The 24746-nt window shown below is 40.3% G+C and overlaps 1 protein-coding gene and 1 long non-coding RNA gene across 2 annotated transcripts in view; one reads left to right on the top strand and one right to left on the bottom strand.

The window, feature by feature from the left end:
• LOC140714122 (fibrillin-1-like) overlaps positions 1–5233 on the bottom strand; it is a 410633-nt gene extending 405400 nt beyond the window's left edge. The window contains exons 1-3 of the mRNA XM_073024910.1: positions 4629–5233; positions 1868–1950; positions 1548–1646 (exon numbers count right to left, since the gene is read on the bottom strand). Of these exons, the coding sequence (XP_072881011.1) occupies positions 1548–1646; positions 1868–1950; positions 4629–4804 (358 nt within the window). The 5' untranslated portion in view covers positions 4805–5233. The remainder of the gene's footprint in view (positions 1–1547; positions 1647–1867; positions 1951–4628) is intronic.
• Positions 5234–10865: 5632 nt separating this feature from the next.
• On the top strand, positions 10866–13982 carry LOC140714123 (uncharacterized). The gene is made up of 3 exons (XR_012095834.1): positions 10866–11336; positions 12691–13409; positions 13510–13982. It is a non-coding gene; the product is annotated as an uncharacterized lncRNA (long non-coding RNA).
• The last annotated feature ends 10764 nt before the right edge of the window (positions 13983–24746 follow it).

Genomic DNA, 24746 nt, shown 5'->3' with positions numbered 1-24746 from the left:
TTGATCTTGGAGTAGGTTTATCAGGTCAGCACAAAATCATGGGCTGAAATGCCTATACTGTTCTATGCAGTCCTCAGCAGCCCTGTGTCCACCGTGGAGAACTTCAGGTTCCTGGGAACCACCATCTCTCAGGATCTGAAGTGGGAGCAGAACATCAGCTCCATCCTGAAGAAGGCCCAGCAGCGGATGCATTTCCTGCGGCTCTTGAGGAAATACGGTCTGCCTCAGGAATTGCTGCTGCAATTCTACACTGCAGTCACTGAGTCTGTCCTGTGCACCTCCATCATTGTGTGGTTTGGAGCCACCACCAAGCAAGATAGAACCAGACTACAGCGCACAGTGAGGACTGCCGAGCGCATTATTGGAGCCTCCCTGCCCTCTATTGTGGACCTGTACTCTTCCAGGTTGAAGAAGAGGGCGGGGAACATCATAAAGGACTCCTCCCATCCTGCGCACGGACTGTTTGATCTGCTTCCGTCTGGTAGGCGCTTCAGATCCCTCCAGACTAAGACTAATAGGCACTGGAGAAGTTTTTTTCCTACTGCGGTCACTTTGCTGAACAGTTAACTGCCGGTTAACTGTCAGCTAACTATTACTTGGATTGCACTACCTGTATGTATAATTTATATTTTCATTTATATTTATCATTATTATTGTTATGAGCAGAGAGACAACATCTGCTGGAAGTAAATTCCTTGTATGTGCATAGGTACTTGGCGATTAAAGTCTGATTCTGATTAGACCAGAGTGGCAAAGAAAATTGCACATGATAATGGAGAGAATATGGAAACTCCACACAAAAAACATCCAAGATCAGAATCAAACCCAGATCCCTAGAGCTGCAAGGTCACCATAGTAGTTGTTATACCTTTATTAACTAAAAATTAACAAATTCTTAAATCTATAGATATTCATTATGCTTGGTTTTCCCCTTACTTTTATTTAGGAATTCATCATCTTCCCTACAAGAGACCTCAAGCTGGCTGGTTTCAAAGAGGTATAGAAAATGAATTAGAAAAGATTAGGTGTGCGAATCCAGAAGTTAAAGAGCTTGTGAAAAGCAACAAATATACTTGCACCTATCTAGCAATTTTATGACATCCTGTCATTCCAAAGCAATTTGCAGTCAATGCTGTATTTCTGAAGTACAGTCGCTTATAATTAGTAAACATAGCAACCACCTTGCATGCAGCAATAACAAAACAATGTATTCAGTATTACATTCATGTTGATTTTAGTAAACACAATGGACATGTCACCAGAGTTAACTCCCTGCACTTCATATAGTGCAATGAAATTTTTTACTTCCACCTGAGAACACATTTGGAGCCTCAGTTCTCTGATATAGGATAATGAAATATTCAACTTTCTTCATCTTACTCAGGACAGTCAGATCAAATTTTAATTTTCAAGTTCCAAATCCAGAGCTTGAATCCATAGCATCTGATTCGAAGTCAATGTACTACTAACTGAAGCACTGGTAACAATAGGAAGTTAACAATCTATAGAAAAAAAACTGTTTTATAAACAAATCAGTAGTAACTCACTTGATTTTGAACCACAGGTGGGTGCTATCTGACCGTTCGGACATGTGCATATGTTTGGTCGTGAACAGAACCCATCACCACACGAGTTCCTGCAAATTGCTGAAATAAGGAAAGAGACGACCTAAATGCAACTCTTTGCTTAAGAATCCAAATACTATAGCTATTTTTTCCAATTACAAAATCGAATACAGATCTTAAAATGAAAAGGTTTCATTGAATGTGAAATTATTAAACTATTAATACTTGTTCAAATGAAAGTTGTTGACTCTGATATTAATTGATAGCTATGTGCTAACCAACTTTCCACTTGTCTCACTTACGGACAATACATTGATTTCCTCCCGGCAATGTTTTCCATCCTGGACAACAGTATGAATGGAAACGTGATCCACAAACATTTGGCCTAAAAAAAACAATTAACTACTTTTATTCTTAAAGTACTCAGATTTTTCAAAACAACTTGCACATCTACAAAATACATTTTCAAGTTTGTTAGTTTTTTTTAAAAACAGTATGTGATATGTTCTGTTTTACACTTTGGTCCCTGAGGAACATTGTTTCATTAGCTGCATACATGTGTACAGTTGATTAACAATAAACTTGAACTTGAAATGTGCATCAATATTGCTGGGCATCTTCTCAAAATGATTATACATTACAATTTTTACCCATACCAGTCTAGCTTTTGGGGACTTTGCAAGGAAAGCCAGGTTTTGGAAGACAGCTGGTAAAGAATTTTGCTACATATTGCAGCATTTCAAGACATCAGCCCCCGCCCCATTTCAAATTATTGGTCTCCAATTTGGCTCTTATTTACTTTAATTAATAGAGGTTACAGAAAGAATCCAACTTTCCCACTGGCAGAAGATGCAATATATACTCAAAATAAGAACATTTTACAAACTTCATGTTTTGAAGAGGCTACATGCACAAACCAATGGTCAACAGTCTAGTTCCATAGCATGAGCATTCCAAATAGCAGTCACCGTTCTTGTGGCATGAACAAGTGGATAATGCAGAAGCTGATGCATTTAAGTACAATTAACAGCAGAAAGAGTTCCATTGCCAGCACTGGCATGCTGCACTGTGATAGGGAGGACTTGATTGCTTCAAGAAGGTATCACAACCAAGCCTCAAATCATAAAGAAACCAGAAGGACCTACTCAACAATATTTAGTAGCCTTTCAACACAGTGTCAAAAAAAAATCCAAGCACTGGATTAAATACACATGAAATGGAACCTCAATCCAAGTTTAGAAAGCTTCTCAAAAATGCTTAATGTAAATATGGAAATTAAATTTAAGAGTACAAATAAATTTTAAAATTTGCCTTTTATTTTCTTTAATTAATAGAGTTTAACCAATAGAATCCAACTTCCCACTGGTGGAAGATGTAATACATTATCAAAATAAAAAGATTTTTACAAACTTAATGTTTGTGAAGTCAACGGGACTATATGCATAAACTAATGTTCAACAGTCTGCTACATATGCCAGTATTGGAGGATCAACATCGCTTCCAAAATAAATGGATTGGTTGTTAACTGAACAACATTATCCCGAAGATCGATGGAACACTAAAAATGCAAGCTTTAAACATAGGATTGTAGAAGCTCGCCTATCAGATTCATGCCAGTTCTGAAAGGGTGATCCAATTCCTTTTCTTTCCCTTCGTTCCCTTAAATCAATGTGAACGAAGGCTTCTGGATATCAATATTGCGCACTCCTTTGGAAGAAAGATGAAAGGTAAAGTCTATTTGTATAATAGGATGTTCAGTGGTTCATCTATTACGATGCACAAACCCCGCACCACCATAAAGGGTCGGCTTCCCTAAAATCTCGAAAAATATAATCGAGGAGCATTTTTAATACTGTGGCTAAGGACGTTAACACGGTTTTCACAGAATATTTGAACATTAAGCAGGATATGTAAAACACAAGTTTCATAAATCGTGAAGGAAAATACTGAACATGTTCGGGTGAGGTGCTTTCAGCTCAGACTTTTTTGCAAACTTTTCCCCTGTTACTGAACTAAAAGAACCCCCCCCCCCCCCAAAAGTAAGACACGGAGTCCTGCAGAGCGGGGCTGTCCTGTTCATTTTCATTTCAATGGCCAGCCCAAGGTGTTGAAGGAGTGTCCGCGGACGGGACATCCAGCCTGCGGGACGTGACTGGCAACTACAACGGAGCAAACTCCGTAAATCCCAGATCAGTGAGCAATATTAGTTACTAAATACTGTACCACCCGCGATAACACAAGAGCGGCTCTGTGTCAGCGGGGCGTTTTAAATGGTATTTCTTTGTCCCCGTATTATCAGTAGAAACGTTGCAATGTCAATCAAGCATCGCAATCAGTTCGGCCAGTTCAGGAAAATTCAGTAATCAATGATTTTTTTTAAAAAAACTGGGTCCAGACAATTCATCCACGAAGTCCGTCGTGAAGTGTTCAACGTTCAGAATAATTTGCAATCACAATTTTTTTTTAAATGGTCGAACTTCAGGGATTTTCACGACGGCACCAAATGCTACACTGCAAAAACAAGTTGTAGGGAGGAACACTGTCAGAAGATTTCCATCCATCTGCTAAGGGGTTAACAGGCTGCGCTGAAGCGGAGGTACAGGCGAGGGGGGCTTCTCTGTACCTCCACCTCCCTACAGCCTCCCATCCAGGAACCAGTGTGCTGAGGACGGGAAAAAAACACGGCCACAGATTTGCTGATGTGGAAATGCATCAACTCGACCAAAAACTTAGTTCAAGTGGCTTCCTCTGGCTAAACATACGAGTTTGCAACAGCTCCTTCCAACAGAACTCACAAACTGATAGTTTTTATTTAAAATAAACTGTCATTAAAACATCATACACGCCAAATGCTTTTTAAACAATTTGCATGGTTTTAATTAAAAAGTCTGCCTTGATGTCCGACCTACATTTTACTGCGCACGAAGCAACATTTCTATTCTTTTCGACCCATTGTTAAATTTCTGACTGAAATAATTTTTTTACGTGCAGGGAAAGATTACAGAAATTAACAACGCAGGAAAGAGACTTTCCTTATACATAAAAAGTAACGGAAATATTTACCCTTTCAGTGCATCCTGGTTTGATCCACCTAGTCTTCTTGACCTGCTTGTATTCTTCGGGTATTTGGACTTCACAGGAGTGGGATTATGCTCTGCCGCACCTACACTTGTCTGCACCGTAATGGATAAAAACGTTGTAAATCCCACGTAAACCTTAAGCAACCACCGAATCCACATAATGTAGTCGGGGTTGGGCTCCCTCTCGTCTCAACCAAACACTCCGTACTCCACGGGAGAGAGAGGGAGGAGATACTAAACACAGCTGAATTTTAGTTGCTTGCAACCCAGATCTTCGAAGCAAAGTAAAACGAACTTAAAAGAGGGGGGGGGGGGGAACTCCTCAATGTCCTTCAGAAACAAATTGAGGGGTAAGTTAGGAAATTTTATAGAGAGAGAAAAAAAGTCAGACTCTCCGTCCAGATATATTTGAGAAACAGAGGTAAAACATGTGGAAGTAAACTAACTTAATCTTTTGAAAGAAAGAATTGCATCTGTCTGCGGCCGCCTCATGCACTGCAGGCACTCGCGAAGCCGCCGCTGCTCCACTGCGTGAACTTCAGCTGCGCGCGAGTCCGCTCGCACACAGCTCGCGCCCCGTTACCTTCCCTCCACCCGCCTCCCAAACCATGCGCGCCCTGTTCTCGCGAGAGCGGCCGCCGGCGCGGGTTCCAACTGGCACTGCGCGGGGAGGAGGCGGCGGCGGCGTCGACTTCGTGAGGCGCTTGGCGAGCCGGGGGAGGTCGGGGTCGGCGTTTCGCGCAGAGAGCCCAGTATCCGTGAGAGGAGTTGACGGAACAGCGTCAGGCAAACTCGCTTTCGGACCTTACTTGACAGTGTTATCACTTAGTAAGCAATACAATCCACAAGGGGATCAAAATCGGCCCGAAACGTCGATTGGCCGTTTCCCTCCGTAGATGCTGCCCGACCCACGGAGTTCCAATCAGCGGCATCTTTACCCCTTCAGTGTACTACTGCTGGAATTTCTGTTTCTTAACGATCGCTCACGTTAACTTTTTCCCTTGTTTCATGTTTTCCTCGTTACCATGTTGCTCCTGCAAAAAGCAAATTTTTATAACGTTTTTACCCTGCGTATATAAGCCTGTGAAAATAATAAATTTAAATATGAACATTGCCCATAGTTAGAGATAGGTTGGTTTGGTACTTAAATATGTTCTTTGTTGGGTCGGCCATGCTACAAGAAGTCAATAGTTTCATTGCCATGACTCAAAAGGTCACTTATTCTTGACACCTCAAAAAAAAAACATGAAACCAATTTTTCCTCAATGCTCATCATCTCTGGGCCTCTGTAATAATGATTATGTGAGTATCTTGGACTGGGAGTGACATGGTGCATGGGCTTGTTTGGGGTAGAATGTATTAAATGTATCCAGGAAAGCTCTTAATAAGTAGATGATTTTACTGGAGAGAGGTCAATGCTGGACTACCTATTGGGAAAGGAGACTGAAATGCTGTTGGGGGAATAGGAGAACACTTTGGGACTAGCGACCATAATTCTTGCATCAGGATACCATATGATTCCAGTTTTGACATTGTTGATGAGCTTCCTGTGAAATCCTCAGACTACTGGAGCTTCTGCCCAGGGTGGGCAGATGTTAAGAGATGTGCATACCTGCTGTTTCCACTTGGTTTCTTTATGTGTCCAGCAAAGAAGCGCAAATTTCAGGTCTTTCCAGTATGCTTTTCCATCTTGAATGATCGTGGAGCAGGAGTTGACATCACTCAATGAGAATACACAGGTGACGAGAATGCGGATGCTGGAATCTGGAGGGCAAAAAATCAATCTGCTGAAGGAACACAGAATCTGTGGATGAAATGGACAGTCAATATTTTGAGTCAAGTCCCTTCATCAATGAGAATTTCATCAAGGTGGCTTTCAGAATATTTCTGAAGGTGTTTCTTTGACCTCCTGGTAATTTCTTGTCATAATGGAGTTCAAATTTCAGTTCCTGTTTCTAGAGCCTGGTATCAAGTGTAATGTGATCTACTAGCCAGAGCTGGATGCCGAGATTATTGACAGAGGGAGGACACTAACATTTTGCAGAGAAGGTATTGCTGATAGTTCTTCTGTGCTTTGAGATACAGGTTGCAGGTAGACCATATCTTGGAAGAGTACAGGAAAACATGGATTACTGGACCCTGTAAACATAAGAAAATTAAGCAAGAGTAGGCCATTTATTTCCTCTTTAGCCTATTTTATCTTGTGCCCCCAAGTATGTGGATACACATAATTAACAATTGACTAAAACATCTTCCCAACCACTGAAGTCAGACTAAATGGCCTCTCCCTTCTTGAAGACTGTAGTGGCATTTGCAATTTTCCAGGCCTTTGGAATCATGCCAGAATCATTGATTTTTCAAAGAGCATTACTAATGCCTCCACAATCTCTTCAGCCACTTTTTCAGAACCTTGGGGTGTAGACCATCTGGTCCAGGTGACTTATCTACCTTCAGACCTTTTAGTTTCCCAAACACTTTCTCCCTAGTAATGGCAACTTCAGTCACTTCTGCTGCCTAACACACTTGAACATCCAGCACACTGCTAGTTACTGTGAAGGCTGATGCAAAATTCTTAAATCAGTTTGTCTGCCATTTTCTCGTCCTCTATTACCACCCTCCAGCATTATTTTCCAGCAATCTGTTATCTATTTTTCTCATCTTTGTTATACTTTATATATCTGAAGAAACTTTTGGTATCTTTAATATTTTTGGCCAGCTTACCTTTGTACTCCATCTTCTCCTTTATGACTTTTTTGGTTGGCCTCTTTTGGTTTTTAAAAGCTTGTCAGTCCTCTAACTTCCCACTAATTTTTGCTGTATTATACAGTATGCCCTTTCTTTGCCTTTGACTTCTCTTGTCAGCCATGGTTGGATCATCCTGCCTTTAGAATACTACTGCTTCTTTGAAATGTATCGATCCTGTGCCTTCTGCTCTGCCATCATCCCTGCTAAAGTTCCCTTCCAATCAATTTTGGCCAGCTCCTCTCTCATGCCTCTGTAATTCCCTTTACTCAACTGTAATACTGATACATCTGACTTTAGCTTCTCCTTCTCAAATTGCAGGGTGATTTCTATCATATTATGGTCCCCAAGGGGTTCCTTTACCTTAAGCTCTCTAGCCAATTCTGGTTCATTGTACAAGACCCAATCCAGAATAGATGATGCCCTAGTAGGCTCAGCAATGAGCTGCTCTAAAAGCTATCTCATAGACATTCTACAAGTTCTTCCCCCACCTCCCCCCCCCCCCCCCCCAGGATCCAGCACCAACCTGATTTTCCCAATTTACCTGCATATTGCAATCCCCAATGACTATATAACATTACCATTTTCTCGTGCATTTTTTATTTACTTTTTAAAGTTGTAGATCACAACTTTGCTACTTTTCATAGATCTGTATATAATTTCCATCAGGGTCTTTTTACTCCTGGAGTTTCTTAGCTCTACTCACAATGATTCTATACATCCTGATCATATGACACCTCTTGCTAATGATTTGATATTTTTTACCAATGGAGTCACCCCACCCCCTCTGCCTGTCTTCCCGTCCTTTAGAAACAATCTACATATATATCTTCGGACATTAAGCTTCCAGCTATAATTTTCTTTCAGCCAAGATTCAACGATGCCCACAACGTCATTCATGCCTATCTGTAACTGCTACAAGTTAATTTACCTTATTGGGTATACTGTGCACATTCAAATATAACACCTTCAGTCCTGTATTCATCACCCTGTCTGATTTTGTCCCTATTTACATTGCAACTCATCAAGTTGACTGCAATTTTGCCCTATCATCAGCCTGTCCTTGCTAGCGGTCTCACTACATACTGCGTCTGTTTGTAAACCAACCATCCCATCCTCAGCCCTATCACTCAGGTTCCCATGCCCCTACCAAATTAGTTTAAATCCTCCTGAACAGCTCTAGCAAACATGCTCTCAAGGATATTGGTCCACCTTGGGTAACAACCCTTTTGTGCAGGTTGTGCCTTACCCAGAAGTGATCCCAATGATCCAGGAATCTGAACCACTGCCCCAGCACCAGTTCCTCAGTGACACACCATATGCAAAATCATCCTATTCTTACCTGTACTGGAGCTTGGCATAGTCAGCAATCCAGAGGCTACAACCTGCTTTTCAGCATTCTACTTAGCTCCCTAAAAGCTCTCTTCAGGACCTCCTCTCCTTTCCTACCTATGTCATTGATGCCAATATGTACCAAGACTTCTGGCAGCTCAGGTAAGCTTTGACAACCATAGAATGGGGGCAACACTGGACCTTCTATTGGAAAATGAGGCAGAGCAAGTGACTGCAGTGTCAGTCAGGGAGCAATTTGGAATCAGCAAACATAATTATATATTTTTAAAATAGTTATGAAAAAAGACAGAATTGGTCCATAGGTTAAAGCCCTAAATTTGGGCAAGACAATTCTTGTAGGCATTGGAAAGAAACTTGCAAAGTTTGAGTGGGAGAGCTTTTTAATGTCATTTCCAGTACTCAAGTGTAAAGGAGAATGAAATAATTGTTACTGTGGATCCGATGCAGCACAGAAAAAACAATAAGATAAAGAACATAATAATACAAATACGTAATAGGCTTATATACATATATTGATTGTATGTCCATAAAATGATGCTAGGCACAGGAGTGTCTGTACTGTACATAAGATGACACTGACAGGAAATGATAAAGTGGTGGTGTGGGGGGGTGGTAAAAAGGTAGGTTAATGGGTAAAGGTGTTGAACAGTGAAGTTTCTGTACCACCGAGTGATACAGCATATCAGGATGCTCTCTTCTGCACGTCTGTAGAAGGACGTGAGTATAGATGTATATAGTCCAACTCTCTTCAGCCTCCTCATAAAGTAGAGGCATTGGTGAGCTTTCCTGATTATGTAGGATATGTTCTGGGACAATGAGAGGTTGTATGAGATGTGCACTCCCAGGAGTTTGAAACTCCTTATAGTTTTCGCTGCTGTGCTGCTGATGTAAAGATGGTTGTGAGCGATGTGAGTTCTCCTGAAATCGATAACCATCTTCTTTGTCTTGTTGACATTGAAGAAGAGGTTATTTGCCCGGCACCAGGCTTTGAGCTCTTCCACCTCTGTAGGCCGTCATTATTGGTGATGAACCCCACCACTGTCGTGTCATTGGTGAACTTGTCAATATGATTACTCCACTGTTTGGCCATGAAGTTATGTTTGAGCAGAGTGTACAGTAATGGGCTCAGCCCACAGTCTTGGGGGGGACACCCCTGTTTGAAGAATGGTAGGGAGGGAGGAGCAGTTGTGCATCTTGACTATCTGAAGTCCAATACCCAGTTGCACAGTGGTGTATTTAGACCAAGGAGTAGGAGTTTGTTCATCAAGGTATATTGGGACAATAGTGTCCCAACATACTGAACATGAATTGAAATTCAGAAATAGTATTCTGACTTGTGTCTTTGAAAAAGGATCTAGTGCTTTCCTGGCATATATGATGAATAAACTCTTCTTGGGCTTCCAGCCGGGTACGAGTATCAATTATAACCGACATCTTGATGACAGACTCTGCCATCTGCATCAGAGATCCCTGATGATGTTGGTAGAATTTGTCATTGAAACGTCAGTTATAATCACGGCCTGACCCTGGCTGGAAGACCAAGAATCATAACTGTATTTGTTTACTAGGTGTGTCTGGGCTAGGTGCAATACAGATTCTATAGCATCTATCGTAGAGCAGTTCTGTCAATAAGCATATTGGTAAGTGTCCAGTATGGCAGGAATGGAAGTTTTGATATGTGCGTTCACTAGCTGTTCAAGGCACTTGATAATGATTGGCATCATGCCACTGAATGGTAGTTGTTTAGTTCCAAAAGTGTAGAGTTCTTTGGTACAGGGATGATGGTGGCTCCTTTGAAGCATGTGGAGACAGCAATCTAGATGAGTGAAGTGTTGGAGATGTCCATGAAGGTGTAAGTGAGCTGGTTGCATATTCCCTTGAGTAGTTCACCTGGGATGGTGTCTGACCTGGCCGCCTTACTGGGTTTATTCTTTGCAGAGTCCTCCTCACGTCAGCTGCTGTTACAGACAGTGGCTAGTGTCTTTGGGGGGGGGGGGGGTTAGCTTTCGTGGCAGGCGTTGTGTTGCATGTCTTGAAGCATGCATAAGAGTTGATTAGGGAGGGAGGCATCACTGGTACAGTCCATGCTGTTTTTTCCTTATATAGTCAGTAATGCCTTTGATGCCGAGCCACATACACCAGGGATCGCTATTGAACAGGTGTTCCTGAATTTTTTGTACATAGGCTGTTTTTGCCAGTTGATGCCTAAGATGAAGTCTCTCCTGGCTGTACTGAGAGCTGTTTTGTCTCCAGACTTGAAGGCAGCATCTGGGCTTTTAGTAGGGAGCACACCTCTCATTGTAGTTGGGCCATGAGATGACCATTTTGAGGTGCCAACTTTGTCTACACACTTACAGATGTGTCCAGTGAAAGATGAGGGAAATTCCTCAAAGTCTGTTGCCTTCTTCATTTGTGGTGGCCTCATTAAACATCTGCCAGTTTGTCTGTTCAGAATGGTTCTGATGCATGAGGTTGCTTCATTAGGCCATACAGAGATGATCCTCTTCTCTGCTTTCTCCATTTTTAGCAGCAGTCACTATGCTGGGATAACATTATGGAGATGTGGTCAGAAAAGCCAAAATGAGGGTGTGGCTTTGTAAGTATTGCGTATAAACATGGTTCAGTCTGTTTGTTCCCCCAGTGACCATGCTGATGTGTAGGTGGAATTTAGGTAAAATATACTGAAGGTTCTTTCCAGGTAAAGGAAAATCTGGCAAGTGAGAAGCTGTTAAAACTGAGGCTCTATAACGACTGAGCCATCTTTCATGGAGAATTTCTGGACTTGCTTCTTGCTGAGTGAAGGATTTTCTCCTCATATAAATTCTGAATGGCAAATCCTTATTTTGGGAAACAAGATTCCAGCATCTGCCTTGTCAATCCCCTTAAGAACTTAGTATGTTTCAATGAGATCATATTACTTGTCTAAACTCGCAGGAATATTGGCCTAGTCTGCTTATTTTCATTTCAAAGATCAGTCATCTCATCATAGGAAGCAAAATGAAAAGGAACAAATCTATGAGGCCCTCCCTCACAGATATATGCATTGTTAGGAAGAGAGACCAAACCTGTATACAATATTTTAGGTGCAGTCTCACAAGGAAGAGTCCTTTATAATCCCAGTCATACACATTGTAGTTCAATAAAGGATTTGATATCATTTGCCCATCTAATTGTGTGCTATACTTACTCAATGATTTTCTGTTGTTGATTTACAAGGACACCCAATTCTCTCTGAAAACTAACACCTTTCAATCATTTAAAAATACTTCTCTGTTTTCTACCAAAGTAGATGAACTCATATTTTATCAATTGTGTATATTTTATCTGTGATATCCTTGTCCAATCATATAATTTATCCACATCCTTTGCTCCCTTTTCACAACCCATATTGTCACACAGTTTTGCATCATCAGCAAACTTAGATGTATTAACCTTGGTGCTCTCATCCAAATTAAATGATATGGATTCTGAATAGATTTTCTTACTCAACATCGTCTTAAGCAGCACCTTATTGAAGGCCCTCTAAATGTCTAAATATACTAAATTCACCATCACCCTCAAGTATTTTTCTAACTACAGTATTAAGAAAACATAATTTGAAGATTTTAAAGAACTGCAGGTGCTGGAAACCCAAAATAAAAACTGAAAATGCTGAAAAGATTTAGAGGTTCAGCAGCATCAGTGGAAAGAGAAATGGAGTTACTGTAATAATCTGGCTGAAGACCCTTCATCATAACCATGAAGGACAGCAAAATAACTTAGTTGTTCCAATAAAGGATCTTCAAGCCGAAACGTTAACTGTTTCTCTTTCCGCAGGTATTACCTAACCCCTTGAATGTCTCCATCATTTTTTGCTTTTAATTCAATCTTACATCTGTGTAAACTTTTAATTTTCTGAGTGTTCTATTACCATTTTCTAAATAATAGATTCTGATATTTTGTCTACTTAGCAGATTAGCATCTATGGAAAGGGGAACTGAATTAACTTTCAGATGAAGATACTTTATCAGAACCGGATAAGAGTTGGTTTTAAGTTCCTGAGAAGATAAGGGAGGGATAGGTAAGGCAAAATGAATACCTCTGATAGGGTAAGACTAGGCTTGCAATGATGATAGGCTGTTCATGAACCTGTCTGTTTGAAAACAAAAAGCTATAAAAACAGAAATGAAGGTCAAAGCAGTTGTAAAAAATTAAAACCAAAAATAATGTTGAAAATACCCAACTGATCAGGCAATATTTTGAAGTTCAAAGCTCAAATTTAATATCAAAGAGCATATATGTCACCATATACAAACCATATTCATTTTCTTGTGGGCATTCACAGTAAATTCAAGAAACATAATAGAAACAATGAAAGACTAGCCACAACGGGACAGGCAAACAATCAATGTACAAAGGATAACAGAATGGGCAAATTCAAAAGGGGGAAAAAAAGTAATAATAATTTAGGAAAACTTGAAACATTTGAAAAGCTACACACAATAATATATTGTGCAGCATTAACAACTGTGCAGAGCAATGTCTTTCATTAATAGAAACTCAAGGCTGAGCAATGAAATGAGAATACCGAAATGATAGAAGAGATTAAGAAACAAAATTGAAACCTTAAGAAGAGAAATAGCCCGCCTAATGGAGTATAAAATCTTACCTTCCGGTAAGAAGGCGAAAGGTACAACTGAGTAATGATGGCGCTAAACGGCAACTCCTTTGCTTGCATCTTCAGAAACAGCTTTATTTCTAACTTTGATGTCTCTTTTTTTCCCTTTCAGGGTTCTTTTGAAGACTCTGACCTGGAGTTACACTCTAACTTCGGTTCTTTGTGGGAATGGGACCCACTCTTAGGGCCTCTTGACTGGCCGCTTTTTGATATGCCAAGAATGCAGCCTAGAAGACAAGCACCTTCAGGGTGCTGGATTTTCATGGCTCTGGAGGTGGGCGGATTCAAGGCTGGTGTCACCGCCATCGACTAATGCGTTGCAGGAGAACAAGGAAGATCGGAAGCAGCAGTCTTGCTGTTGGCTGTGTGTCCAGCGGCACAGAGCTCAGAAAAAGCTACACAACAGACTTTTCACACCATAAATCAGCAAGTTGTTTTGTTATGTCAACCCTCTCGCTATGAAACGGGGACCCCTCTTTTTCCCTTATTAGGGAGAGAGAGCTTGTGGTATGTCAAATACCGGCTGAATGAGTAGTTTTTGGGGCACTGCAAGTTTGTGTTTTGCTGCATGCTTGAGTGCTTGGGGGGGGGGGGGTGCCAGTGCTTTCTTGCTGGCGGTCATTGCCTTAGTGCTGCTTGTATGTGGGTGGAAGGAGTTGGGGGGCTTTGGGGTTCTTTAAATGTTATTCATTCTTTGGGGCATCCCTCTGTTTTCACGGATGTTTGTGATGGAAAAGAATTTCAGGATGTATATTGTATACATTTCTCTGACATTAAATGTATCTATTGAAACCTATTGAAGATGGCAGTGCATATACATGCAGAGGCCTCTTTGGGGCCCAACCAAAGGTGCTTTTTTTCTTTGTTAAATGTGTTTTTATACATAGACTATTCTTGACTCCAGAAACTACATGTACAGCAGTTCTGCTGCATCAGTGAGCTGCATGTTGTTCAGAGTAGCCAGCCAGGGTGCTAGAAGAGCTGGCCAACATTTCGAAGAAGGCGAGTCAGCCCAAGAAAGTCAGGTCAGACTGAGGGAGGTGCCGAGGGATTCAGGAGGAGTCAGACCTGGTTGGCCAGGAAGAGCTGACCTGGGTGCAGGCCATGCTGCTGCCTGCTACTCGGAGGCACTGGAGTTGGTGCCTTTGAGTTGGCCCGAAGGCGGCATGTAGTGAAACTGTGAGTGACTGTCTTGGACATTTCTTTTATGATCGTAAGACCCTGTTGGACATTAATTGCTGCAGGCCTGCTTCCCTCAATGGGTGGAAGAGACAGTCAATGAGGCGGCAGTGTCGACTCGGTTGTAGTGAGGACTAGGCCTCAAGCCGCAGGCTTGCGTTGTAGCCTGGCTGTTGGGTTGGCCTCTTCTGTCAGTGTTGGATCGACAGAATTACAACCCAGACAGCCAGGAACCATCAATTTATGGGACGTCGCTCAGTGTCTTGGACTAAAAATGTGTTTTCTTAAATGACTATATGTTTTTTTGCACCTTGGCCCTAGAGGAACGCTGTCTGGTTTGGCTGTATCCATGTATGGTTTTAATGACAAACCAGATTTGATTTGATAACGTGAGGAAGAAAGTTAAGAGAAAAGCTAAGGAAATACTAAGGAAACTTAAGGTCCATACAACATACGATCAACCTAACAAAAGCACTGTAGAATTTATAGATACACTAAAACAAAAGCTTAGTGCATACAAAGCCAGACTAAATAGATACATGAAATACATCAGATGAAGGAAACAGAATTATTAGTTAAAAAACAATGAAAAATGTTTGTACAGTACATTGAAACTAAAATTGATGCACAAAATGTCACCAATCCTAGTACAGAATTACCAGCACACACAGAGATAATGAGCTTTTGGTCTAATATCTGATCAGAGTGACGAACAATCAAGAAGCAAGCTGGATTAGGGAGGAAAAAAGGACCCACTATAGAAGAAATGCAAATACCTAAAGCTGGATATCTTAAAAGAGTTTATTAAAAATATGCACAAATGGAAATGTACTGGCAGAGATAATATTCATAATTATTTGTATAAAAGATTTACTTGTCTTCATCTCTACCTATTAATACATATCAACAATTTTCTTAAAAATCCTGAAAAGTGCCTGAATTTTTTTCAAAAGGTAAAACATATCTCTTATCTAAAGGGGAAATCAAAAAATGATTCATTACAATATTGTCCTATTACTTGTTTACAAGCTATATATAAAATTGTAACATCATGCATCTCGGAGCTAATCACCACTCACTTACATAACCACAATATACTTACAGAAGGGCAGAAAGGATGCCGTAAGGGTATGAACAGATGTAAAGAACAACTGATAATAAATTCCATAATTCTAAATAGAGCCCTATGGGAAAAGCAGAAATCTTTAATGTTGTTATATTGACTACCAAAAAAGCATTTTATTCTGTCCTACACTCATGGTTAATTGAAGTTCTTAATATATATAAATGACACCCAATATTTATGAAATTCCTTCAACATCTGATGAAGCATTAGCATAGTACAATCACCCTATCTTTTAACAACCAAGCAAGAACAACCACCATTGTCAAAACAAACCAAGTCATTTTTCAGGGCAACTCTCTAAGCCTACTATGGTTTTGTCCATAATTAAACTCATTCTCTAGTTTACTGAATTGGACGAAAATTAGGTATCAAATCGGAAACAACCAAAATGAATTATACCTTGACACACCTATACATTGATGATTTGAACTTATACATTCCTTCATCAATAAAGCTAAAGCAATTAACTCAAATAGTAGAAATATTTTCAAAAGATATGAACTTGAACTTTGGACTAGAAAAGTGCAGAACAATTAAAGAAAGGTGTAGAGCTAATAGAATACAAAAGAGCAGCAGGATACTATACAACTGATAGACAAATATGAAATATGAGTATCTGGGATATAAACCAGCAAGAAAATAGATCATAGTGTGATAAAGGGAAAACTTTCAACAGAATTTACGTAAAAGGTTTTGGAAAATCTGCCAAACACAGCAATATATAACAAAGGCAATAAACACTCTTGCTATGCCCATATTAACATATTCTTTTGACATAATATCTTGATCTAAAACTGATCTGAAAATTTGGAAATTTAGAAACATAGAAAATCTACAGCAATAAGTACATAAACTTAAATGAAAGCACAATCCAGAAAAATGAAAACAAATACATAGAAGAAAAAATAACCAGTGGAAGAGTATGATCGTCCATGGAAGACATCCCATGATCTGAGCAGACTAGACGTCAACAGGAAGCGTCAAACGCCTGGCTCAGAGTTGAAGATCTTTTCCCAGAAACAAGGGTTCCTTGTAGCAATACAAGATGAGGTGATTAACATCAAAATAAACAAAAATACATAATAAAAGACAAATTCAAGATAATAAATGCAGAAAATGTCAAGGGAAATCAGAAACAATCCAACACATTAGAGGATCCTGCAGCAGTTTAACTCAAATTGCTTACTTACACAGGCAAACATTATTCACCAAAATCTTGTTTTAAAATATACATTCATAAAAGAAACCATACCTTACTATAAATACAAGCCTGATCCAGTTTTAGAGTCAGAGTCCCACAAAATATATTATGACTGATTGGTTATTACAGATCGGACAATCCATACTAACAGTCCGGATATAATAATACATGATGAACAAGCAAGAACAACTTACTTAATAGATATAGCCATTCCAAACACACAGAAATCAATAAGAGAGAAAAAAAACAAATATGCTGAATTAAAAGAGGAAATTGGAAGATCTACAACTGACATCATCCCAAAGTCACTACACAATCCAGAAAAATGAAAACAAATACATAGAAGAAAAAATAACCAATGAAAGAGTATGATCATCCATGGAAGACATCCCATGATCTGAGCAGACTAGACGTCAACAGGAAGCGTCAAACGCCCGGCTCAGAGTTGAAGACCTTTTCCCAGAAACAAGGGTTCCTTGTGGCAATACAAGACGAGGTGAGGATTGGCGTATTGCTCATGTGGTTCCATTGTTTAAAAAGGGTTCTAAGAGCAAACCTAGCAATTATCAGCCTGCAAGTTTGATGTCAGTGGTGGGTAAATTAATGTAAAGTATTCTTAGAGATGGTATATATAATTATCTGGATAGACAGGGTCTGATTAGGAATAGTCAGCATGGATTTGTGCGTGGAAGGTCATGTTTGACAAGTCTTATTGAATTTTTTGAAGAGGTTACTAGGAAAGTTTAGGGTAAAGCAGTGGATGTTGTCTATATGGACTTCAGTAAGGCCTTTGACAAGGTTCCACACAGAAGGTTAGTTAGGAAGGTTCAATTGTTAGGTATTAATATTGAAGTAGTAAAATGGATTCAACGGTGGCTGGATGGGAGATGCCAGAGAGTAGTGGTGGATAACTGTTTGTCAGGTTGGAGGCTGGTGAATAGTGGTGTGCCTCAGGGATCTGTACTGCGTTTAATGTTGTTTGTCACATATATTAATGTTCTGGATGATGGGGTGGTAAATTGGATTAGTAAGTATGAAAATGATACTAAGATAGGTGGCATTGTGAATAATGAAGTAGGTTTTCAAAGCTTGCAGAGAGTTTTTATGCCAGTTAGAAGAGTGGGCTGAAAGATGGCGGATGGAGTTTAATACTGATAAGTGTGAAGTGCTACATTTTGGTAGGACTAATCAAAATAGGACATACATGGTAAATGGTAGGGCATTGAAGAATGCAGTAGAACAGATTGATCTAGGAATAATGGTGCATGGTTCCGTGAAGGTGGAATCTCATGTGGATAGGGTGATGAAAAAAGCTTTTGGTATGCTGGCCTTTAGAAATTAGAGCATTGAGTATAGGTGTTGGGATGTACAAACGTTTGTTATGTTAAAATTGTACAAGGCATTGGTGAGGCCAAATTTAGAGTATTGTGTACAGTTCTGGTCACCGAATTATAGGAAAGATGTCAACAAAATAGAGAGAGTACAGAGGAGATTTACTAGAATGTTACCTGGGTTTCAGCACCCAAGTTACAGAGAAAGGTTGAACAAGTTAGGTCTTTATTCTTTGGAGCGTAGATGGTTGAGGGGGAACTTGATAGAGGTATTTAAAATTATGAGGAGTATAGATAGAGTTGACATAGATAGGCTTTTTCCATTGAGAGTAGGGGAGATTCAAACAAGAGGACATGAGTTGAGAGTTAAGGGGCAGAAGTTTAAGGGTAACACAAGGGGGAACTTATTTACTCAGAGAGTGGTAGCTGTGTGGAACGAGCTTCCAGTAGATGTGGTAGAGGCAGTTCCGATTTTGTCATTTAAAAAAAAAATTGTATAGGTATATGGACTGGAAAGGAATGGAGGGTTATGGGCTGAGTGCAGGTAGGGGGGACTAGGTGAGAGTAAGCATTTGGCGCAGACTAGAAGGGCTGAGATGGCCTGTTTCTGTGCTGTAATTGTTATATGGTTATACAATAGCATTAAACAATTAGGGCTACACCCCAATATCTATGTAAATCTTCAGAAAGCCGCAATACTAATCATCACTAGAACAGCTGGAAAGTTCTTAGCAATTGAGAAATGAGTGTGCTTAATTATGCCTGTACCTCAGGTTTTATCCACCCGAACCGAGAAATAATAATAAATAAGCAATAGATATTGAGAACATGAGATGAAGAGTCTTCGAAAGTGGTTGTGAGAACAGTTCAGTGACTCTAGTTCAAGAACCTGATAATTGAGGGTTAATAACTTGTGTCTGAACCTGGTGGTGCAGGTCTTGAGGCTCCTGTACCTTCTCACTGATGGTGGCAGCAAGAAGAGAGCATGGCCTGGATGGTGGTGGGCCTTAATGATGGATGCCACTTTCCTGCTCAGTACTCCATGTAGATGTGGTGGGTAAGTCTTTAACCACAATGGATTGGGCCATATCCACTTCCTGTTGTTGGCTTTTCCGTTCAAGGGCTTTGGTGTTTCCATGCAAGGCCATAGTGCAACAGCCAATATACTCTCCTAAAGAGACTCATCTGTAGAGGTTTGTTAGTTTTAGATGACGCGCCGAATCTTCGCTAACTTCTACGTAGATAGAGGCGCTGCTGTGTTTACTTTGTAATGGCACTTCTACTGGATGAGGACAGATCCTCTGAAATGAATACACCAAGAATTAAAATTGTTGACCCTCTCCATTTCTGATCCCCCAATGTGACCTTCATAAGTCATGGACTTCTGGTTTCCTCCCCCCGAAATCAATAATCAGCTCCTTTGTCTTGCTGACATTGAGTGAGCGGTTATTGTGTGGCACCACTCACACAGATTTCCAATCTCAAACCTATATGCAGATTCATTACCACCTTTGATTCACCAACAACAGTGGTGTTGTCAGCAAATTTAAATATAGCATTGGAGGTGTGGTTAGCCTCACTTAGCCTAAATATAAAGCGAGTAGAGCAGAAGGCTAAGCACGCAGGCTTGTGATGTACCTGTGCTGATGGAGATTGTAGTGGAATTGTTGTTGCCAATCTGAATTGATTGGAGTCTGTATGTGAGGAAACCAAGCATCGATTTGCACAAGGAGGTATAATTTGAGGTAGTATGACAGATTTCACAGTAGAACTGGCCAGTTCTGATACAAATGGAGAAGACAAACTATCTGAATTCATTGAAACTGATAAAATGTTCCAAAGGCTGCAGTATCCAGATGAATATGTGGTGTTGTTTGTCAAGTTTTTGTTTGGCCTCCTATGAACAGTTGAAGGCTATGGAAGAATAGTCAGAGTGAAAGTGCAATGGAGAACTGAAATGACAGGCAACTGGAAGTTCAGGGCCACCTCTGTAGACTGAACAAAGATGGTCTGCAAAATAGCCACCTAATTTGAGAAAATGACATGAGTACCAAATGCAATACACTAGATCAGAAGAGGAACCATTAACTGATCTGAATGGACAGCTTAAATCCCTGAATGGGAGGGTTTAAGAGAGGGACAAGATAAAAAAAAAACAGGTATTATCTTTCTTGTGATTACATGGGAGAATTTCATAAGAAGTGAATTATTTGGTGGAGATAGAAGCTTGGACTAGGGAGTTAGGAAGAGGTAGTTTCTCAGAAAATGAAGAGGTGGAAGATGTGTCAGGTGATGCTACCTTGTTGAAGGTTATGGAAATTATAGAAGATGATGCATTGAATTGATAATGTAGGAGAACCCTATTCTTGTTCTGAGGAAGAGAAAAGTGACAGCAGAGATGTGGGAAGTTGATGAAACCTGGTTGTGGGTTCCGACAATAATTGTAGAGGGAAGCCCATGGATAAAGAAAAGCAAAGACAACTAAGGGGCGTCTATCTAGGAAGTTTTGCCATTGCAGCATTTAAATGGAGATGCTTGAACTGAGAGAATGGACTGAAGTCCTCTTATTAAACTCCAGTGAATGTCTTACAATAACCCAATATCCCAGGAATCAATCTAATGAATCTCTGGTTCAGTGATTGAAAGGGAATTATATTATTTAGGTTCAAAGAACAAAGCTGCAAGCAATACTTAACTACTTTTCATTGATTTGTCAATTTGCAATGTAAAAGATACTTAAAAATTCACTGTTTCATCATTGTTTATAGTTTCTCTATTTTTACACTTTGGTACAACTACTGCAATCTCTTTTTCATACAATGTGAAATTCACAGTTTCACATTGACATGAGACTACTTGTGCATCGCATGGCCATTCTGCTAACAGCAGTTTATGAGTAGTAACTTCAGGCTTGGCTTCATAGATGCAGATTCAAAAGTTCAAATTAAATTTATTATCAAATGTCACAATATACCATCCTGAGGAAAAGAAAATCTGCAGATGCTGGAAATCCAAGCAACACATACAAAATGCTGGAAGAACTCAGGCAGCGTCTATGGAAAAGAGTGTAGTTGACGTTTCGGGCTGAGACCTATCATCAGGACTGAAAAAATAGAGGAGGAGTCTGAGTTAGAAGGTGGGGGAGGGGAAGTAGAAACACAAGGTGATAAGTGAAACCTGGAGGGGGAGGGGTGAAGTAAAGAGCTGGGAAGTTGATTGGTAAAAGAGATACAGGGCTGGAGAAGGGAGAATCTGATAGGAGAGGACAGAAGGCCATGGAAAAAAGAAAAAAGGGGAGAAGCACCAGAGAGAAGTGATGGGCTGGCAAGGAGATAAGGTGAGAGAGGGAAAAGAGAATGGGGAATGGTGAAGGGGGTGGGGACATTACCAGAAGTTCGAGAAATCGATGTTCATGACATCAGGTTGGAGGCTACTCAGACAAAATATCGGGTGTTGCTCCTCCAACCTGAGTGTGGTCTCATCGCAACCATGGACTAACATGTTGGAATGGGAAGTTGGATTAAAATAGGTGGATTTCCTGCTTTTTCTGGCAGATGGAGTGTAGGTACTCGGCGAAGCAGTCTCCCAATCTACATTGTGAATCACTGATATACAGGAGGCCACATCGGGACCACCGGATACAGTAGAAGATCCAAAAAGAGTGACAGTTGAAGTGACGTCTCACCTGGAAGGACTGTCTAGGGTCCTGAATGGTTGTAAAGGAGGAGCTGTAGGGGCAGGTGTAACATTTGTTCCGCTTACAAGAATAAGTGCTAGGAGGGAGATCAGTAGGGAAGGACAAACGGACAAGGGAGTCATTGTGGGTGTGATCCCTGCAGAAAGTGGGGGGAGGGAAAATGTGCTTTGGTGGTGGGATCTCGTTGGATGTGGTGGAAATTATGGAGAATTATATGCCAGACATGGAGGCTGGTGGGGTGGTTGGTGAAGACAAGAAGAACCCTATCCCTGATAGGGTATGGGAGGATGGGGTGAGAGCAGGCATGCATGAAATGGGAGTGATGCAGTTGAGGGCATCATTGATGGTGGAAGAAGGAAAGGTCCCTTTCTTTGAAGAAAGAGGACATCTCCTTCATTCTGGAATGAAAAGCTTCATCCTGAGAGCAGATGCGGCAGAGATGGAGGAATTGAGAGAAGGGGATGGCATTTTTACAAGTAACAGGGTGGGAAGAGGTACAGTATAGTCCAGGTAGCTGTGGGAGTCACTGGGTTTATAATTGACATCAGTAGATACCACCCTAAGATTCATTTTTTTGTGGGTATTCACAGTAACTACAAAGAAACACAGTAAAATCAATGTAAAACCATACACAACAATGATGGACAAATAGCCAATGTGCAAGAGACAACAAATTGTGCACATACAAAAAGAAAAAAAACAAAATACTCATAATAAAGAAATAAATAAATATTAAGATTTGCATGCAGAATTGCTATTTTTCTTCTATTTTGGTTATAGTTTAACTTCCCTGTGAAAAAATTCTGTAGCCCAGGAGCTTATTACCACTTCATGCAACAGTGAAACCTGCCTTTGGTATCAGCAAGGCAAAGAATGCCATACAATCTTCTCAATCTTTAGTTTCAAACAGTTCTGGACAAAACATCTAAATGTAAACAGAGGAAAATATAAAGGTATAAGAGGAGATTTAGTTTTGAGAATATGTTAAAAGAAATAGTGGATAGCAATAGTCAGCATTTGAAGAAATAATGCATAAACTGCAAATAAAAACTTTAAGACTCAAAGATACAAAAGAAAATTAATTTATGGATGACCAGAGAAATTTAGAAAGTATTACATCAAAAGAAAAGGCAAGTAAAGTTGCCAGAAATAGCAGTAGGACTGAGGATTGTGAGAGTTTTGGAACTCAACAGAGGAAGACCAAGAAATTTATAAAAATGCAAGACAGAATATGTGTATAGACTGGTGAGAAACATAAAAACAGATTGTACTTGTTCATATAAGTACCTTAAAAGTAGAAATAACTAGCAAAGACAAATATACCTTCTCATAGACAGAAACAGGGAAATTTATAATGGGGGGGGGGGGGGGGGAGAGAAGAAATGTCAGAGGAATTATCCAGTTATTTTAGCGCCTTCATGGTATAAGACACACAGAAACTGCCCAGTGTATCACAGATGAGGTTTATGAAGTAAGAGGCACTGAATGATCTAAATATTGTACCTGAAAAGTTGTCACATTTAAAGGCTGATAAATTATCCTGTGGATTAGAAAGTGGCAAATGTAACTCCACTTTCTAAGAAGGGAAGAAGAGAGAAAACAGGTAACTACCAACTATTAATCAAATCCCATGAAGTTATACAGCATGGAAAAAGGCCTTTCAGCTCAACTTGTCCATTCCTGAGTTGATCCCATTTGCCTGAGTTTGGCCTATTTTCCTAAACTTTCCTATCCATGTACCTTACCCACCTCTACTACCTTCTTCAGCTGCTTGTTCATATAGTCCCAACTCTCTGTATGAAAATGTTGCCCTCAGATTCCCTTTGAATCTTTTCATTCTTATCTTTAACCTGTGTGCTAAAGTTTTAGACTCTTGTACCTTAGAAAAAAGACTGATCACCCACGGTATAGGGATTTATAAAACGAGGAGCATAGATAATGTCACTCGCCGGTCTCCTCACTCTAGGGAAAGCAGTTCCAATCTTTCCTTGATAATTCAAGCCCTCCAGTCATGTCCGCATCCTTGTGAACCTTTTCTTCACCTTCACTGGAATAATCACACCCTTCTGTTTGTAATATGGTGAACAGAACTGCGCACAGTACTTCGAATGTGGTCTCACAACTTGAATTGAATTGACTTTTTTTCTTGCATCCTTCACATACGTGAGGAATAAAAACCTTTACATTACGTGTCCATCTCAATGTGCAATCATAGTAATTTATAATAAATAGAACAGTTAATGTAATACAGAGTACACTCAAATCAGCATAAGTTCATCAGTCTGATGGCCTGGTGGAAGAAGCTTTCCTGAAGCCTGTTGGTCCTGGCTTTTATGCTGCGGTACTGCTTCCCAGATGGTAGCAGCTGGAGTAGATTGTGGTTGGGATGACTTGGGTTCCCAATGATCCTACAGGTCCTTTTTACACACCTGTCCTTGTAAATATCCGGAATCATTGGAAGTTCACAACTACAGCTGTGCTGGGCTGTCCGCACCACTCTCTCTGCAGAGTCCTGTGATTAAGGGATGTACAGTTCTCATACCAGGCAATGATGCAGCCAATTAGGATGCTCTCAGTTGTGCCCCTGTAAAAAGTTTTTAGGATTTGGGCGTCCATACCAAACTTTCTCAACCATCTAAAGTGAAAGAGACACTGTTGTGCCTTTCTCACCACACAGCTGGTGTGTACAGACCACATAAGATCCTCGGTGATGTGGATGCCGAGGATCTTGAAGCCGTTTACCCTGTCAACCCCAGATCCATTGATATCAATAGGGATTAGCCCATCTCCATTCCTCCTGTAATCCACAGCCTGC

This window comes from Hemitrygon akajei, chromosome 21, assembly GCF_048418815.1.
Source record: "Hemitrygon akajei chromosome 21, sHemAka1.3, whole genome shotgun sequence".
In the NCBI taxonomy this organism is placed as follows: Eukaryota; Metazoa; Chordata; class Chondrichthyes; order Myliobatiformes; family Dasyatidae; genus Hemitrygon; species Hemitrygon akajei.
Note: the sequence above shows the minus strand (reverse complement) of the source record. Positions and strands in the feature narration are given on the sequence as shown.